Below are 12,821 nucleotides of genomic sequence, written 5' to 3'. Positions count from 1 at the left end.
CTGCACCCGTATAAAGGTTATGCTAAAAATTATTGAAATAGCTTAGCCTTGAGCGTTTGTGCAAAGAGAAAATACTGATTTTTAATCAGTGGCGGCCAGACAACCGTTGAGATGAATCCACAGATGAGTTCCCTTTTATGGTACTTGTCTACTAAATTCATCTCACATTTCTCTCTTCTTTTTTAATTATGTTTAATTTATTATGTATTGTGATGGTTCACTTTTTAATTGGGGCGAGTTATCTTGCTATACCTGTATGACCCATTTGTATAAAATCATCACAAAAACAAGCCCTTTTTGTTGATTTTTTAATCCGAAGAGGGTGTTTTCATATCCTATTGCCTTGTTGAGCAGAGTCTCTGCAATTATATCTTGGGATTGGCCATGAGAAATATATTCCCAAACAGGTTCTATCATAAAATTTGTTGTTTTTTGTAATTATTTATTGGCCTGTGATGAAATCTATATTAAAAGAACACCATCTTTCGGGACTGAATGGCCCATAGGCCTTGCTGTTAATTCTGCAATTCTGAGGCCATTTTATAATTGCTTAAATAGCTTTAATTTTACAGGTGCTTAATGGTTTTTAATATTAGGATTATAAGATTTTTGACTTGCAGTTTAGGATCTTATAAAAAATTATAATCTTTGGGGTTTAAAGGAGTTTTGTGCTTATGGACGGTCAAGTGCTGTTTAGATAATTTATCAACAGTACTTAACAATAAACCTAAGCTAAATTTATTAAGCCACCATGTCTTTCAAGCCTTTTCTTGAATTTAACAAGTGAAGACTATCCTATTGTGGCTTATATACTCAGATTTAATTTAATTTGTATTGTTTGGTTGTTATTTAATGTGATGATTTTCATTGAATTGGGGCAAGTTTTATGTGATACTTGTATGACCCAAAGTGGAAAAATCATCACAAAGCAAGCACCTTTTGTTGAGTGGGCAGTTGATTATCTTTTGTTAATTCTGCTGCTTATTCCGAAAGGGGCGATCTCATATCCTATCGCCTTGGGTAGCAGAATCTCTGCAATTACCATTTGGGACAGACCATGAGATGCACATTCTATATATTTTTTTTCATTACATATGGTTTAGTTCGTATCCTAAAAGATGACAAACAATAGAAAAGGAATGAACTACACCTCTAGACTAAACTTAGACTAAGACGAACAGTAGAGAAAGAGAATTTGCATATAAATAAAATTTAGAAAAATAATAATTTATTGATAGACATTTAAACAAGCAATCAACATCGGATACTAGATGGACATAGTCGGTGGCATGGGCATCCAAATCCTCCATCCATGAAATACTTTTGCTGTCTACGACTCTAGTGAACCAATAAGTGATGGCCCGTATATTTTGAATTTAAAAATTGTAGTATGTAATCAGAACTTAAATAATATATCAAGAAGTAAAATGAATTTAGAATCCTTATTTCTTCTATTACTGTACTACTATATAGAAGCATGGGTTAGTCACCTAGAAAAAAAGTGGGCATCATACTAAAAATACTAAGCAATATTAAAAAAACAAGAAGTAGATTTCACCACTAAACTCGTGAAAAAAAGGTGAATCTCATATTAAAAAAATTAAGGCAGTATATCAAAAAAAAAAAGTGAATCCGTTATTATTGATTTAATGACATTGCTTTTTTTAGCATGTGATTCACTTTTTTGTTTTTTTTAAATGCTTGATTTTTTAAATATGGAGTTACCTTTTTTTTTATTTTTTATCATGAGTTTGGAGATGGTGACTTTTTTTTTTTTAATATTGCTTGGTGTTTTTAGTATGCGGCTTATTTTATATATATATATATATATATATATTTCTTGAAAGGTGATTGATGAGTTTGGAGATGGTGACATTTTTTTTTTGATAGTTTTATAGCTTCTTGATATATATATATATATATTTCTTGAAAGGTGATTGATGACGAAGCATGAGTAGTTTTATAGCTTCTTGATTTACTAAATAGGTGTTGCCCGTCTTTGTGTACGGCCCCAACATAATGATACATTAAATATATTGTTGCTACGTAACCAAATAATTCACTAAAATCATGGCGAGTCATTGAATTGTTTTGGTCTTCAAAGATGACTTAAGCAATATAATTCCAGGGTATAGCTTTAACGAAGTGGAAATTTTCGTCTAAGGAAATTATATAGAAGCATGGGTTCGTGTCAGTCACCATAAAAAAAAAAAGAAGGTGAGATCATATTCAAAATACTAAGCAATATTAAATTTTTTTTTTTTTTTTACTATCTTTAAACTCATGAAAAAAAAGTGAATTTCATATTAAAAAAATTAAACAATATAAAAAAAATGTGAATCTGCCATTATTGACTCATTTTTTTTTTTTTTGATAATGCTTGATTTTTTTTTTATTTTTATATGAGTGTGGAGATGGTGATGTTTATTTTTTTTCCAATTTTTTTTTTAATATTTCTTGGTGTTTTTAGTTTCATACTCATCTTATATTTTTTTTTTTTAAAAGGTGACTGATGACGAAACATGGGTAGTTGTATAACTTCTTGATTTACTAGATAGGTGTTGTCCGTGCTGCGTGCGAGCCTAACATAATGACTCATTAAATATATTGATTCTACGTAACCAAATAATTCATTAAAATCATGGGGAGTCATTGAATTGTTTTGGTCTTCAAAGATGACTAAGCAATATAATTTCAGAGTATAGCTTTAACGAAGTGGAAATTTCCTTCTAAGGAAATGTATACTAATAATAGAAACAAAGCACCCAACGCCTTACATTATGTTATGGTCATTTTAACCTGCAAAATACAATTACTAAATGCATCAATCTCCAATACAGCACTTAAGACAAGCTCCAAAGAGCTGGCATTCGTTGCTAGCCTTACTCTCCGTCCGTGTTGATATCTCTACTCCAGCTTGACACTGTAAAAGAAGAAAGATACCCAAATCAATATATATAAATGGTCTCAAATGGCAACAGATCCCAGGCTGACCAGATTGATTGCTATATGTAATTTTATTTGTTATATTTCCTTAAGATTCATTGGCTACATTATAATAAAATCAGCAACATTGAATGTGCTGCTGTATGTATATTATTTCCTTATAATTCAGGCTGAAGCAAAAGTTCATATATATAAACAGTTAAGCAAACCACATACTTTCAAGATACAGCTATAAATTAGTTTGAGTTTTGTTGATTAGCAATATAGAAGTATTCTCTTAATATATTTTAATTGAGTGAACAGGCTATCTATAGATGTCATGTCATTACAGGAAAATGCAGAACCAATGAACCAAAAACACAAATGTAGCTATTTGGTTATTCAAGCACAAAGTCACTGGATAGGAGTTTTGTTGTTAAATCCAACGACACAAAGATGTTATAATACAAAAGGACATGAAAAAGATTTAAACAGAATGTATCAAATTAAGCGCCCGTTTGATTAATTGAATTATGATATACTTATAAGCTCTCTGTACAACACTTGGGACTAATGCGAGCTCGCATTGAATTATTCATCATACCGGAGAAATTTAACTCTGCAAAAGTTTCTCTTTTTTCATTTATCAACTGTCTATAAGTGGCAATTAACAGAAGAGCTTCTCTTGATGGTACCATCTCAATATTGCTCTTTTCTTCTATTTTAGGACTACAACAACCAGGTAAAGAAAGATAGGAATCAATCCATGGATTTTCTAAGCTTGCTTTTAGTAAGGAATATAAGCTTGAAGTTGTACCATATCAATGTCATGTTAAAAAACAAAGATGATGTTGATTACTGAAGGGCATAGAGTCTTGTAGAACTATAGGCCAATTGTTAGAAACCTAAAATATTTAGGACAGACTATTCTAAATGGGGTCTTTGGAGCAACCACTTGATGATATAGAAAAGCAAGAAATGAAGTCTAACTAAGACCACAAGGTTCAAATAACAACATTTTATATCAAGAATACTCACCACTAATCAACCTAAGCAAGGAAATCAATAAAAAAGCTTATTACATGAACTGCAGATTGTATGAAATTTCAGTTTTCTTTTAGAGAAAAGTACCATATTATCTATGAGTATCCCCAGAGTTTCCACATATATTTATTTTTCGGATATCCAGAAAGATGCATTATTTATAGAAGGGAAAAGGGTCAAAAATACTCCTCTACTTTGGAAAAAGGGCTAAAAATATTCTCCGAACTTATTTTGGGTCAAAAATACCCCTCTCATCCTTAAAGTTTTCAAATATATCCCTGTTTTGACGGAAATTATCCCCCAAAATAACTCGAAATCATTTTTTAAACCCGCTCCATCATTTAAACCCGACCCAACTGAATAATAACCCATAAGATCCCCTTATTCTCCCAATTCCCTCAAACTTCAAACCTACATATTGGGGGAATAAGGGGATCTTTTGAGTTATTATTCAGTTGGGACGGGTTTAAAAAATGATTTCGAGTTATTTTGGGGGATAATTTCCGTCAAGACAGGGGTATATTTGAAAACTTTAAGGATGAGAGGGGTATTTTTGATCCAAAATAAGTTCGGAGGATATTTTTAGCCCTTTTTCCAAAGTAGAGGGGTATTTTGGACCCTTTTCCCTTTATAGAATATACAATAACAGAACATACCCATTTTAATTTCACAAGTGGGGTCTGACGAGGGTAGGATGTACGCAGATCTTACCTCTACCTTTGCGGGTAGAGAGGCTGTTTATTGATAGAATATAATGCACCAAATCAAGTGTACGGTGAAATACATATGCTACGTTAGTAGTTTCGTTCGACTCTACAATTCAGATGCATCATGCACTAAAAAACGAAAACAATAGGGAAAAAAAGATCCTTGAACAGCAATATAATACACTAAAATTGACAATTCTTTGATCAAACATCCCAAAAAACTAAAATAACAAAACGATTAAGATCAGCCAAGAGAAGTTAAGAGAAGAAGAATGTTTTAGAAGAACGCATAATTGTTTTACCTTGCCCAAAGTTGAAACTTCAACATAGTCAAGTACTTTCCTCCCGCAAAGTTATGTATTGCTTAATTCCGGCTTCTCCAGAGATGAAGAGCTATGGAGGAAATGAAAGAAAAAACACACACAATAATTATGAGCTAAACTGAATCACAAATCATAAGGAGATTTTAAATACTGATCCACAACAAAAACTCAGAATTATATCTGAAAATACTCTCTAAAACATCTTATTTTGAATTTTAATTCGATTAATTTAAAGGTGTAAAATATTCTATTGTTAATGTATGTAGATTGGACATAAACAATATTTATTATTTTTTATCAAATTTTGATTTGAATAATTTTAATTCAAATTATTAAATTAATTTTACATGTTTAAAACAAAACAAAGTAAAAATTTGATTTTCTATTTAAACGAAGAACTACTATTTTTTAATTTTTGGTAAATATTCTTGGTTTAGCTCATTTTACTTGTCATGTTGTCTTTTGCATGATTTTTTAAGGAAACATCAATTAGAATTATAATTTGACTAATTTACCTTATTAATTATTTGATCTCCATTTAATATTATTTTTTCTTTTATGAGATTAATCTTTTTTTACATTTATTAGAGTAAGAATAAAAATGAAAAAGAATTAAATTATATCTTATTTTAAAATATAAATATTTTAAGTATATTTATTTTAGTAAACATAACAAATAAATGACACTTACCTAATGTTTGGAATAGCTTAAACTATTTAAAATCGTAATATTTCATTAGATCTCAAAGTTAATATAAGAAAATTTTTTTATGGTTTGGCTACTTAATTTTTAAGAAAAGCAAAAAATAAAAATTGATTTTCTTTTACAAAATTTAATTTCATTTTCTAAAAATAAAAAAAACGGGTCGATAAAAAGCTGATTTTTCTTTTAAAAAATTTATTTTTAAAACCATTATTGAAAAAATGGGGATACTTTGGGAATTAATGATTTTTATTGTTTGATTTTTTAATATGGGGTACACGATTTTTTTTACATTATTTTTTTTTAATATCGGGTCCATTTTTTTCTTTTTTTTTTTTTTAATATTGCTTGGTGTTTTTAATATGGGGGGCGGGGTTCATTTTTTCCCTTTTTTTAATGTCTTAAAAGATCTTGATTTTTCATGATGATTCTTGTTTTTAGTATTTTTCAATTTTTTAAGAAAAAATTAAAGTTTTTTATGTTTCTCACTCTCAATTTTTTTTTTTTTTTTTTTAAATGATAATCGATTTTGAAAAAATTAATTACGGGTTTAACCCATACTTCTATATAGTAGTAATAAGTGTGGAAAAGGGACCAAATTAAGTTTTCGGTTTTTTTATGTGATTGATCATTGTGACAAAAAATATTACGGTTTTAAATAGTTTTTATAAATTGTACACACAATGAATGCTTGTACCAAAAGCTATATAATTTGTACACTTTAACCAACTACTTTTTTATTCCACGTGGACATATGTCATAATACTTAATATTTATTCTCTTCTCATGTATAGACGTATGCACTCTAATTTTAATTCTCCGATACATTTATTTTTCCTCCATGCACTTTTACTTGTTCACTTTTGACTTTTCACGTTATTGCTGAATATTTATTCTCTTCTCATGTATAGACATTAGTAGTTAAATTTTAATTCTCCTATTCAAATTTATTTTCTCTGTGTACTTTTACTTGTTCACTTTTGGCTTATCACGTTCTTTAAGAATTAATAAATCCCACGTGGACATATGTCATAGTCATCGCATAAAAATATTTATTTATAACCTCATGTATATATTTGTACTTCAATTTTAATTCTCCGACACATATTTATTTCCTCCGTGCACTTTTACTTGTTCACTTTTGACTTTTCACGTTCTTCCGAATATTTATTCTCTTCTCTCTCTCTCTCTCTATACGCACTTCAATTTTAATTCTCCGATACATATTTATTTCCTTCGTGCACTTTTACTTGTTCACTTTTGAATTTTCACGTTCTTTAATAATTAATAAATGAATTACTTCCTCCGTTCCATATTACTTGGCCACATTATTTGACTTTTCACGTTCTTTAAGAATTAATAAATGAAGTACTCTCTTCGTCCCATGTTACTTGGCCACATTACTAAATATATATGTCTATTTTTCTGTTCTATATTTTTCTTATTATATCTAAACGCCCAAGGTAGACGAACACAACAGCAATAAGTTGTACAAAAAACAACTGAAATTGTACTCTAAGCAGGGTTTAACATGTGTACATTTCAGAAGTTGAACATTAATTCTACCTCTTGTGTGTTTACTTTTTAAGTCCCTATGCAGGTTCGCAGTGTCTTAATTGTCCTTTCATTTCCTTCATTTGGCATATACTCCTCTCGTTTTCAATTTAAGTGTCTACGTTTGACTGCATATGGAGTTTAAGAAATAAAGATAGACTTTCAAATCTTGTGGTTCTAAATTAAAAATGTGTATTATATAATAAAATATCCTTTGAATCTTATGATTATAAACTTGACATGTAGGATATTTGAATTGTCAACTTATTAAATATAAAAAGAGGCGGACATAACCAAAATAAGACAATTTTTTTTATTTATCAACAAACGCCCAAGGTGGACGAACACAACAACAATAAGTTGTACAAAAAGCAACTTAAATTGTACTCTAAGTCGAGACTAACATGTGTACATTTTAGAAGTTTAACATTAATACTACCTCTTGTGTGTTTTCTTTTTAAGTCCCCACGTGTCCGCAGTGTCTCAATTGTCCTTTTATTTCCTTCATTTGGCATATGCTCCCTCTGTCTCAATTTAAGTGTCTACGTTTGACTAGACACGGAGTTTAAGAAATAAATATAGACTTTTGAAGCTTGTGGTTCTAAATTAAAAATGTGTAGAATATAATAAAATATTCTTTGAATCTTGTGATTATAAACTTGACATGTAGGATATTTGAATTGTCAACTTACTAAATATAAATAGAGGCGGACATAACCAAAATAAGACAAATTTTAACAACAATTGAGAAATTAAGGAAAAAAATAAGAGGAAAATTAAAAAAAAATATGGAGACTCACTAAAGAGAATCGCAGTACCCTTTGTAAAATATACAAACCATAAATATTAACTAAATTAAGTAACCAAATTAATCATTTTGGGCCCTGTGTATCGCACGGGCATAGTTTGCTAGTATAATAGAAATGTGCTAAAATGAAATACTATATCGTAACTAGAGATTATAAAATTTTGATAATTATGTTTAATTTTTGGAAATGATAGCATACAGTAAATAAAGAGGGTACTGTAGAAATATGTTTAATAACCTATTTAGCCAAGCTTCTAAAATCAGCTTAATTTGATAAGTGCTTTTAACAAAGTATTTTTGAAAAAAACCAATTTGTATTTGGCCAATTAATTTAAAGAAACATTTTTTAGCATCAATTAGTGTTTGGCCAAACTTTAAAAAGTTTTTCTAAATGTATTTTTTTTTAAAGTGCTTTCCAAAAAAGTATTTTCGGACCGAAGCTATTTTTTTTTTAGCTTTTGGAAAACAGCTTCTGGTACTCTGCAGAAACACTTATTTTCTCCTAAAAACTTGATCAAACACCTCAATTTTTTAAGATAAACATTTATTTGAAAAAATAAGTATCTTTTTAGGGAAAAATAAGTTTAGCCAAACAGGTTTTAAGGCTATCTGGGCCTAAAACATTAATTCCTATATTGGGCCGGATATAACCCAACCCTACTAGATTTCAGCCCTATGATTCAATTCTAGCAGGTTTGCTCCTCTTCTTCTCTTCTCGCACCAAATTCCTTTACTTTCTCCAAGGAAATCAAAGTGTAAGTTCCTCTTTATTTCTCACCACTATTTATCTATTCTTAGATCTTTTTTATCATTTAACCGTTGGAGAAAAAAAAAGGATTTTTTCGAATTAGCTATGAAGTAATCCTCAACTCCCATTTGATAGTTTCCTGTAGTTCTTACTAGCTAATCTGATGTATTTTATTTGCTTACCATGTCATTTAATTGTGTCTTTAATCGTTTTTTTTTGTCAAAATTTAGAAGGTGCTGCTGTTAGCTTATCTGAGTTATTTTACTAATGTAGGAAAAAAAAAAAAAAAAAAAAAAGTAGTGAGCCCTAGACTACCTTTCATTTGCTTTAGTCCTTCTCTGCAAGATTTCAGTGAATAATGTTACGATTTCAAGGTCAATCAGAAGGTCATTTTCCTTCATTTAGTCGACCTAGTTATAAGCAAAATCACAAATAATTGGCTAGTCGACTTATGTAATGTTACTTTCCATTTCTAGTAGGGTTAAGGTCTGGCGTACACTCTAACCTCCCCAGACCCCACATGTGGAATTACACTGGGTATGTTGTTGTTGTTGTTGTGAATATATGAGATCTAATTGATTATTGGCATGTGATAAATGGTTACTCTCGAAAAATAGATGCCAGCAACTCGATTTTCTTCCTTTATTAGAAAATTATTGTAAAATGTAATCATATGTATGATATGTGCGTGTGTATTGATTTTAGATCATACATACAACATGTGGTAAATTGGCAACTCATGAGTTATTCATATTCTCTTATTTATAGGATACTTAGCAAGTTAATGCAAATTTAGTATTAAAATGTAATATTGCATTGATAGTGCTAGACAGATGCTTGGTTCTATGATTCTTCAATGATTCTATAATTTCAAACTTGCTGGTTTAGCCACTTCAAATACAACAACAACAACAAACCAACAACATACCCAGTGTAATCCCAGTGGGGTCTGGAAAGGGTAGAGTGTATGCAAAGCTTACCCCTACCTTGGGAGCTGGAGAGGTTGTTTCCGATAGACCCTCTGCTCGAGGAAGTTTTAGCCACTTCAAATGAATAATTTATATTATTAGTAAAATAATCTTATGTAATTGATGTTGAATTGATATATAAATTATTTTGTACTTGAATCAATTAGAATTAAAACAATCTTGGGATAATCAGTTCATCTATACTTATAACAAGTTTAAGGATATTTCAGTCATTTTAATAGAAAAAGTGCTTATCCAAACACCTCAGCATATTTTTTCCAGCTCCAAACTCATAACTGTTTGTTCATAAAACCACCTCCAGCTTTAAAGCTACTTAAATTTAGCCAATCCAGACGGCCTCTAAATGCTAAGATGAAGTGATTTGCATTGTTACAGGCAAGATGAAGCTTATTCGGAGTGTCTTATGGGCAGCTAATGCTTTCAAATTACGTTCTTCTGATCATCCTCAAGCTTTCAGGACCTTTTCTACACTTCCAAATTTTGGTGGGTACTGTTTATTTTCCTTTTGCTAAATGCTATGCAATTCTCGTCATCAAATTGCACATAGTGTCATACCTACTTGCCATTTTTATGGGAAGTTTGTGTATTTATTTTTGATTGTAGCCTATTTTCGTACAATTTTCTTCCTATGGTTGCAAGTTTAAACTGTTTGCCTTCAATTACGCTCTCAATTTTATAACATATGTTTACTTTTATATGATGCAAAGATTTAATCTTTTGCATGATAGTTGTCAAAGTTATAGGGCAGTGTTACTGAATCTCACTTGAAGAGAGAATGCTTCTCCATCCTGATTTTTTTTTTTTGAAATGATAGTTAGAGGATCAGAGATTGCATGATTTTAGATAAACTATTCATATTTCTCTGATAGTTACGGAGAATTCTCAGAGTTGCTGCAGCCCGAGGAGGATCGAAAGATAGCATAAAGGGGTACATATCACAATTATAATGTAGAATATTGGACTATCAAAATGGAAGGTAGTATTTGGAGGCTTTCCTTGCTTGCGGATTTATGAATTATCTAGCACTTTATGGATAAACTTTGATTCCAATTACCAAGTGAATGGAAGATTTCAACTAAGCACATAACAATTTATTGGATGAAGGTGAAAGATAACATATTTATGATGGAAAGGTTGGAGGACTATACGTATTATAAAGAGAAACAGAAATCTCACAAGGTAGAGACAAAACCAAATTGAGAAGTCATCCATATAGCATTAGGAACAGGTAAAGACACATAAAGATCCTAGCGCTTACCTGCCTTGATTACTTTTAATTTGTATTGCTGCTTTAATAGGTACGCGAGAAATAAAAATAAAGAATAATCCTTTTGTTTCTCTCTCTCTTTTTAAGCACTGCAGAATCATAAGTTCTCTTGTTGGTATCCCACATAGTATTCTTTCAAATCTTGACATAATGGGAACTTGTTGAAATTGGCTCTACGGCATTTTGCGGTATTGTTTTCCCCCATCCTGCTGAATTATTATTCTACTGTTCCTTTTCTTGATAAGGTAAGGTATTTTATTAATAAAGATACTCTGTTACTGTTCCTAGTGTGGGAGAAAGAAAATTCTTCACTAAATGTTTTACTGTGAAACATTATAGTTAATATCTCCAAGGGACTTCTAAGGAGATAGAGCAGAGCTTTGGGATTTTACAATCAGACTCTCCATTACCAACTTCTTGAGTAATAGAAAAGGAACTGGTCCAGCAATGATTGTCCCTTCTTTCTTCTAAATCTGTCCTCCCCAATTCTAATTCTAATTCTAACTCTATCTTCTTATTTCTATCTAGTTTATGATTGTTTGGTTCAATTCCTTGTTTCTTACAATTTGGTTGTTATCAAACCAGTGATTTGTATTAAGTGTTGTTTGAATCTGCTACAATGTCTTATCTAATTCAGTATTTAGGAGATCCAGGAATCTCTTGAACTTTTTTTTCCAAGCTTTTAATATGCATTTGCAGAACAGTATTGTTTATAGCTGGCATACACATGCCCTTGTTTCTTATTTTGAACTTTTGGCTCACTGGATCATTTTGGTGCAGGTATTCAGGGGAAGACTGAAAGCAAAATATACAGTAATCAGCGCTCAATCTTGGGAATGAATGCTTGTTCAACATGTAATGTTGGTGCAAGGTGTTTCATACATTCTGTAAGCCCAAAGGAAGCTGAGATGGGAAACAATTCTAGACCAATGGACTTTGTTAGAGGACTTGCGGAGGACAATACAAGGGGTGTACTAAGTGGTGGTCCACTTTCTAGGTATCATATCGAACAAGATGCTGATATTGTTCATATAAAGGTTCTTCACAACAATGCCTTTGTTACTGTAACAGATTCAAAAGGGAACAAAAAGTTTGGGTCTACTGCAGGTAAGTTAACAGGAAAAGGAGGGAAAGTTGCAAGATATGCTGCCGAGTCAACTGCAGAACATGTTGGGCGTGAAGCAAGAGACCGGGGCTTGAGGTCAGTGGTCATGAAAGTAAATGGCTTTACTTACTTTAAGAAAAAGAAGCAAGCAATTCTAAGCTTCAGAGAGGGCTACACTCATTCTCGTGGAGATAAGAATCCTGTGGTATACATTGAAGACACAACAAGAAAACCCCATAATGGATGCCGCCTCCCAAAGAAGCGTCGCATTTAATTGCTAATCGGATGATCAATGTTTCCTGTTATCTGGAACGTGACGAGTCATTAATCATATATGTTTACAGGGAATGAAATCCTCTGAACAGTTCAATAAACAGTCCCTGCTAGTTTTGGAGCCCTTCAGTTGTCTAGTAAATGGAGCAAGAGTAGACTGCTTCTGCTTATCAATTTACAGAGAGTATTTGATGTACTATTGATAGTAGCAGATAGCAAACACGGCTTTGTTTTGTACAATTAGTGTGAGATTCTTCATTGACATTAAACCTCAACCTCTGAAAAAGTTTCGTGGAAACTGTAGTTTGTGTCAAAAAGCTGTATTATCACTAGATTGTTTCATTTTGCGACTAATCAATTGCTATTTATTTGCCA

The 12,821-nt window shown here is 31.2% G+C and overlaps 1 protein-coding gene, 1 long non-coding RNA gene and 2 other non-coding genes across 5 annotated transcripts; 3 read left to right on the top strand and 1 right to left on the bottom strand.

The window, feature by feature from the left end:
• LOC132032286 (small nucleolar RNA snoR143) lies at positions 1-170 on the top strand. The gene has a single exon (XR_009408426.1). It is a non-coding gene; the product is annotated as a small nucleolar RNA snoR143 (small nucleolar RNA).
• Positions 171-446: 276 nt separating this feature from the next.
• On the top strand, positions 447-538 carry LOC132032226 (small nucleolar RNA SNORD96 family). Its single transcript, XR_009408374.1, has one exon. It is a non-coding gene; the product is annotated as a small nucleolar RNA SNORD96 family (small nucleolar RNA).
• Positions 539-2,539: 2,001 nt separating this feature from the next.
• Positions 2,540-5,198, bottom strand: LOC132030060 (uncharacterized). Its single transcript, XR_009407984.1, has 3 exons — positions 4,979-5,198; positions 2,800-2,923; positions 2,540-2,679 (listed from the first exon to the last, which is right to left on the bottom strand). It is a non-coding gene; the product is annotated as an uncharacterized LOC132030060 (long non-coding RNA).
• Positions 5,199-8,708: 3,510 nt separating this feature from the next.
• On the top strand, positions 8,709-12,821 carry LOC132030059 (small ribosomal subunit protein uS11m-like). Of its 2 annotated transcripts, XM_059419531.1 has the most exons (3): positions 8,709-8,819; positions 10,177-10,284; positions 11,849-12,821. In XM_059419531.1, exons 2-3 carry the CDS (start codon positions 10,182-10,184, stop codon positions 12,445-12,447), a joined length of 702 nt encoding a protein of 233 aa, XP_059275514.1. In that variant the 5' UTR covers positions 8,709-8,819; positions 10,177-10,181; the 3' UTR covers positions 12,448-12,821. The 2 variants fall into 2 exon arrangements, with proteins under 2 accessions (XP_059275514.1, XP_059275513.1); XM_059419530.1 differs by lacking the exon at positions 8,709-8,819 and having other exon boundaries at positions 10,141-10,284.

Source organism: Lycium ferocissimum, chromosome 9 (genome assembly GCF_029784015.1).
Source record: "Lycium ferocissimum isolate CSIRO_LF1 chromosome 9, AGI_CSIRO_Lferr_CH_V1, whole genome shotgun sequence".
Lineage (NCBI taxonomy): Eukaryota > Viridiplantae > Streptophyta > Magnoliopsida > Solanales > Solanaceae > Lycium > Lycium ferocissimum.
This window is presented reverse-complemented; position numbering and strand designations above follow the sequence as displayed.

Excerpts from the sequence above, each read along its gene's own strand:
- LOC132030059 (XM_059419531.1), top strand. The coding sequence starts at position 10,182 with ATGAAGCTTATTCGGAGTGTCTTATGGGCAGCTAATGCTTTCAAATTA. Across the intron at positions 10,285-11,848 it reads TTCTACACTTCCAAATTTTG|GTATTCAGGGGAAGACTGAA; the intron begins GTGGGTACTGTT and ends ATTTTGGTGCAG.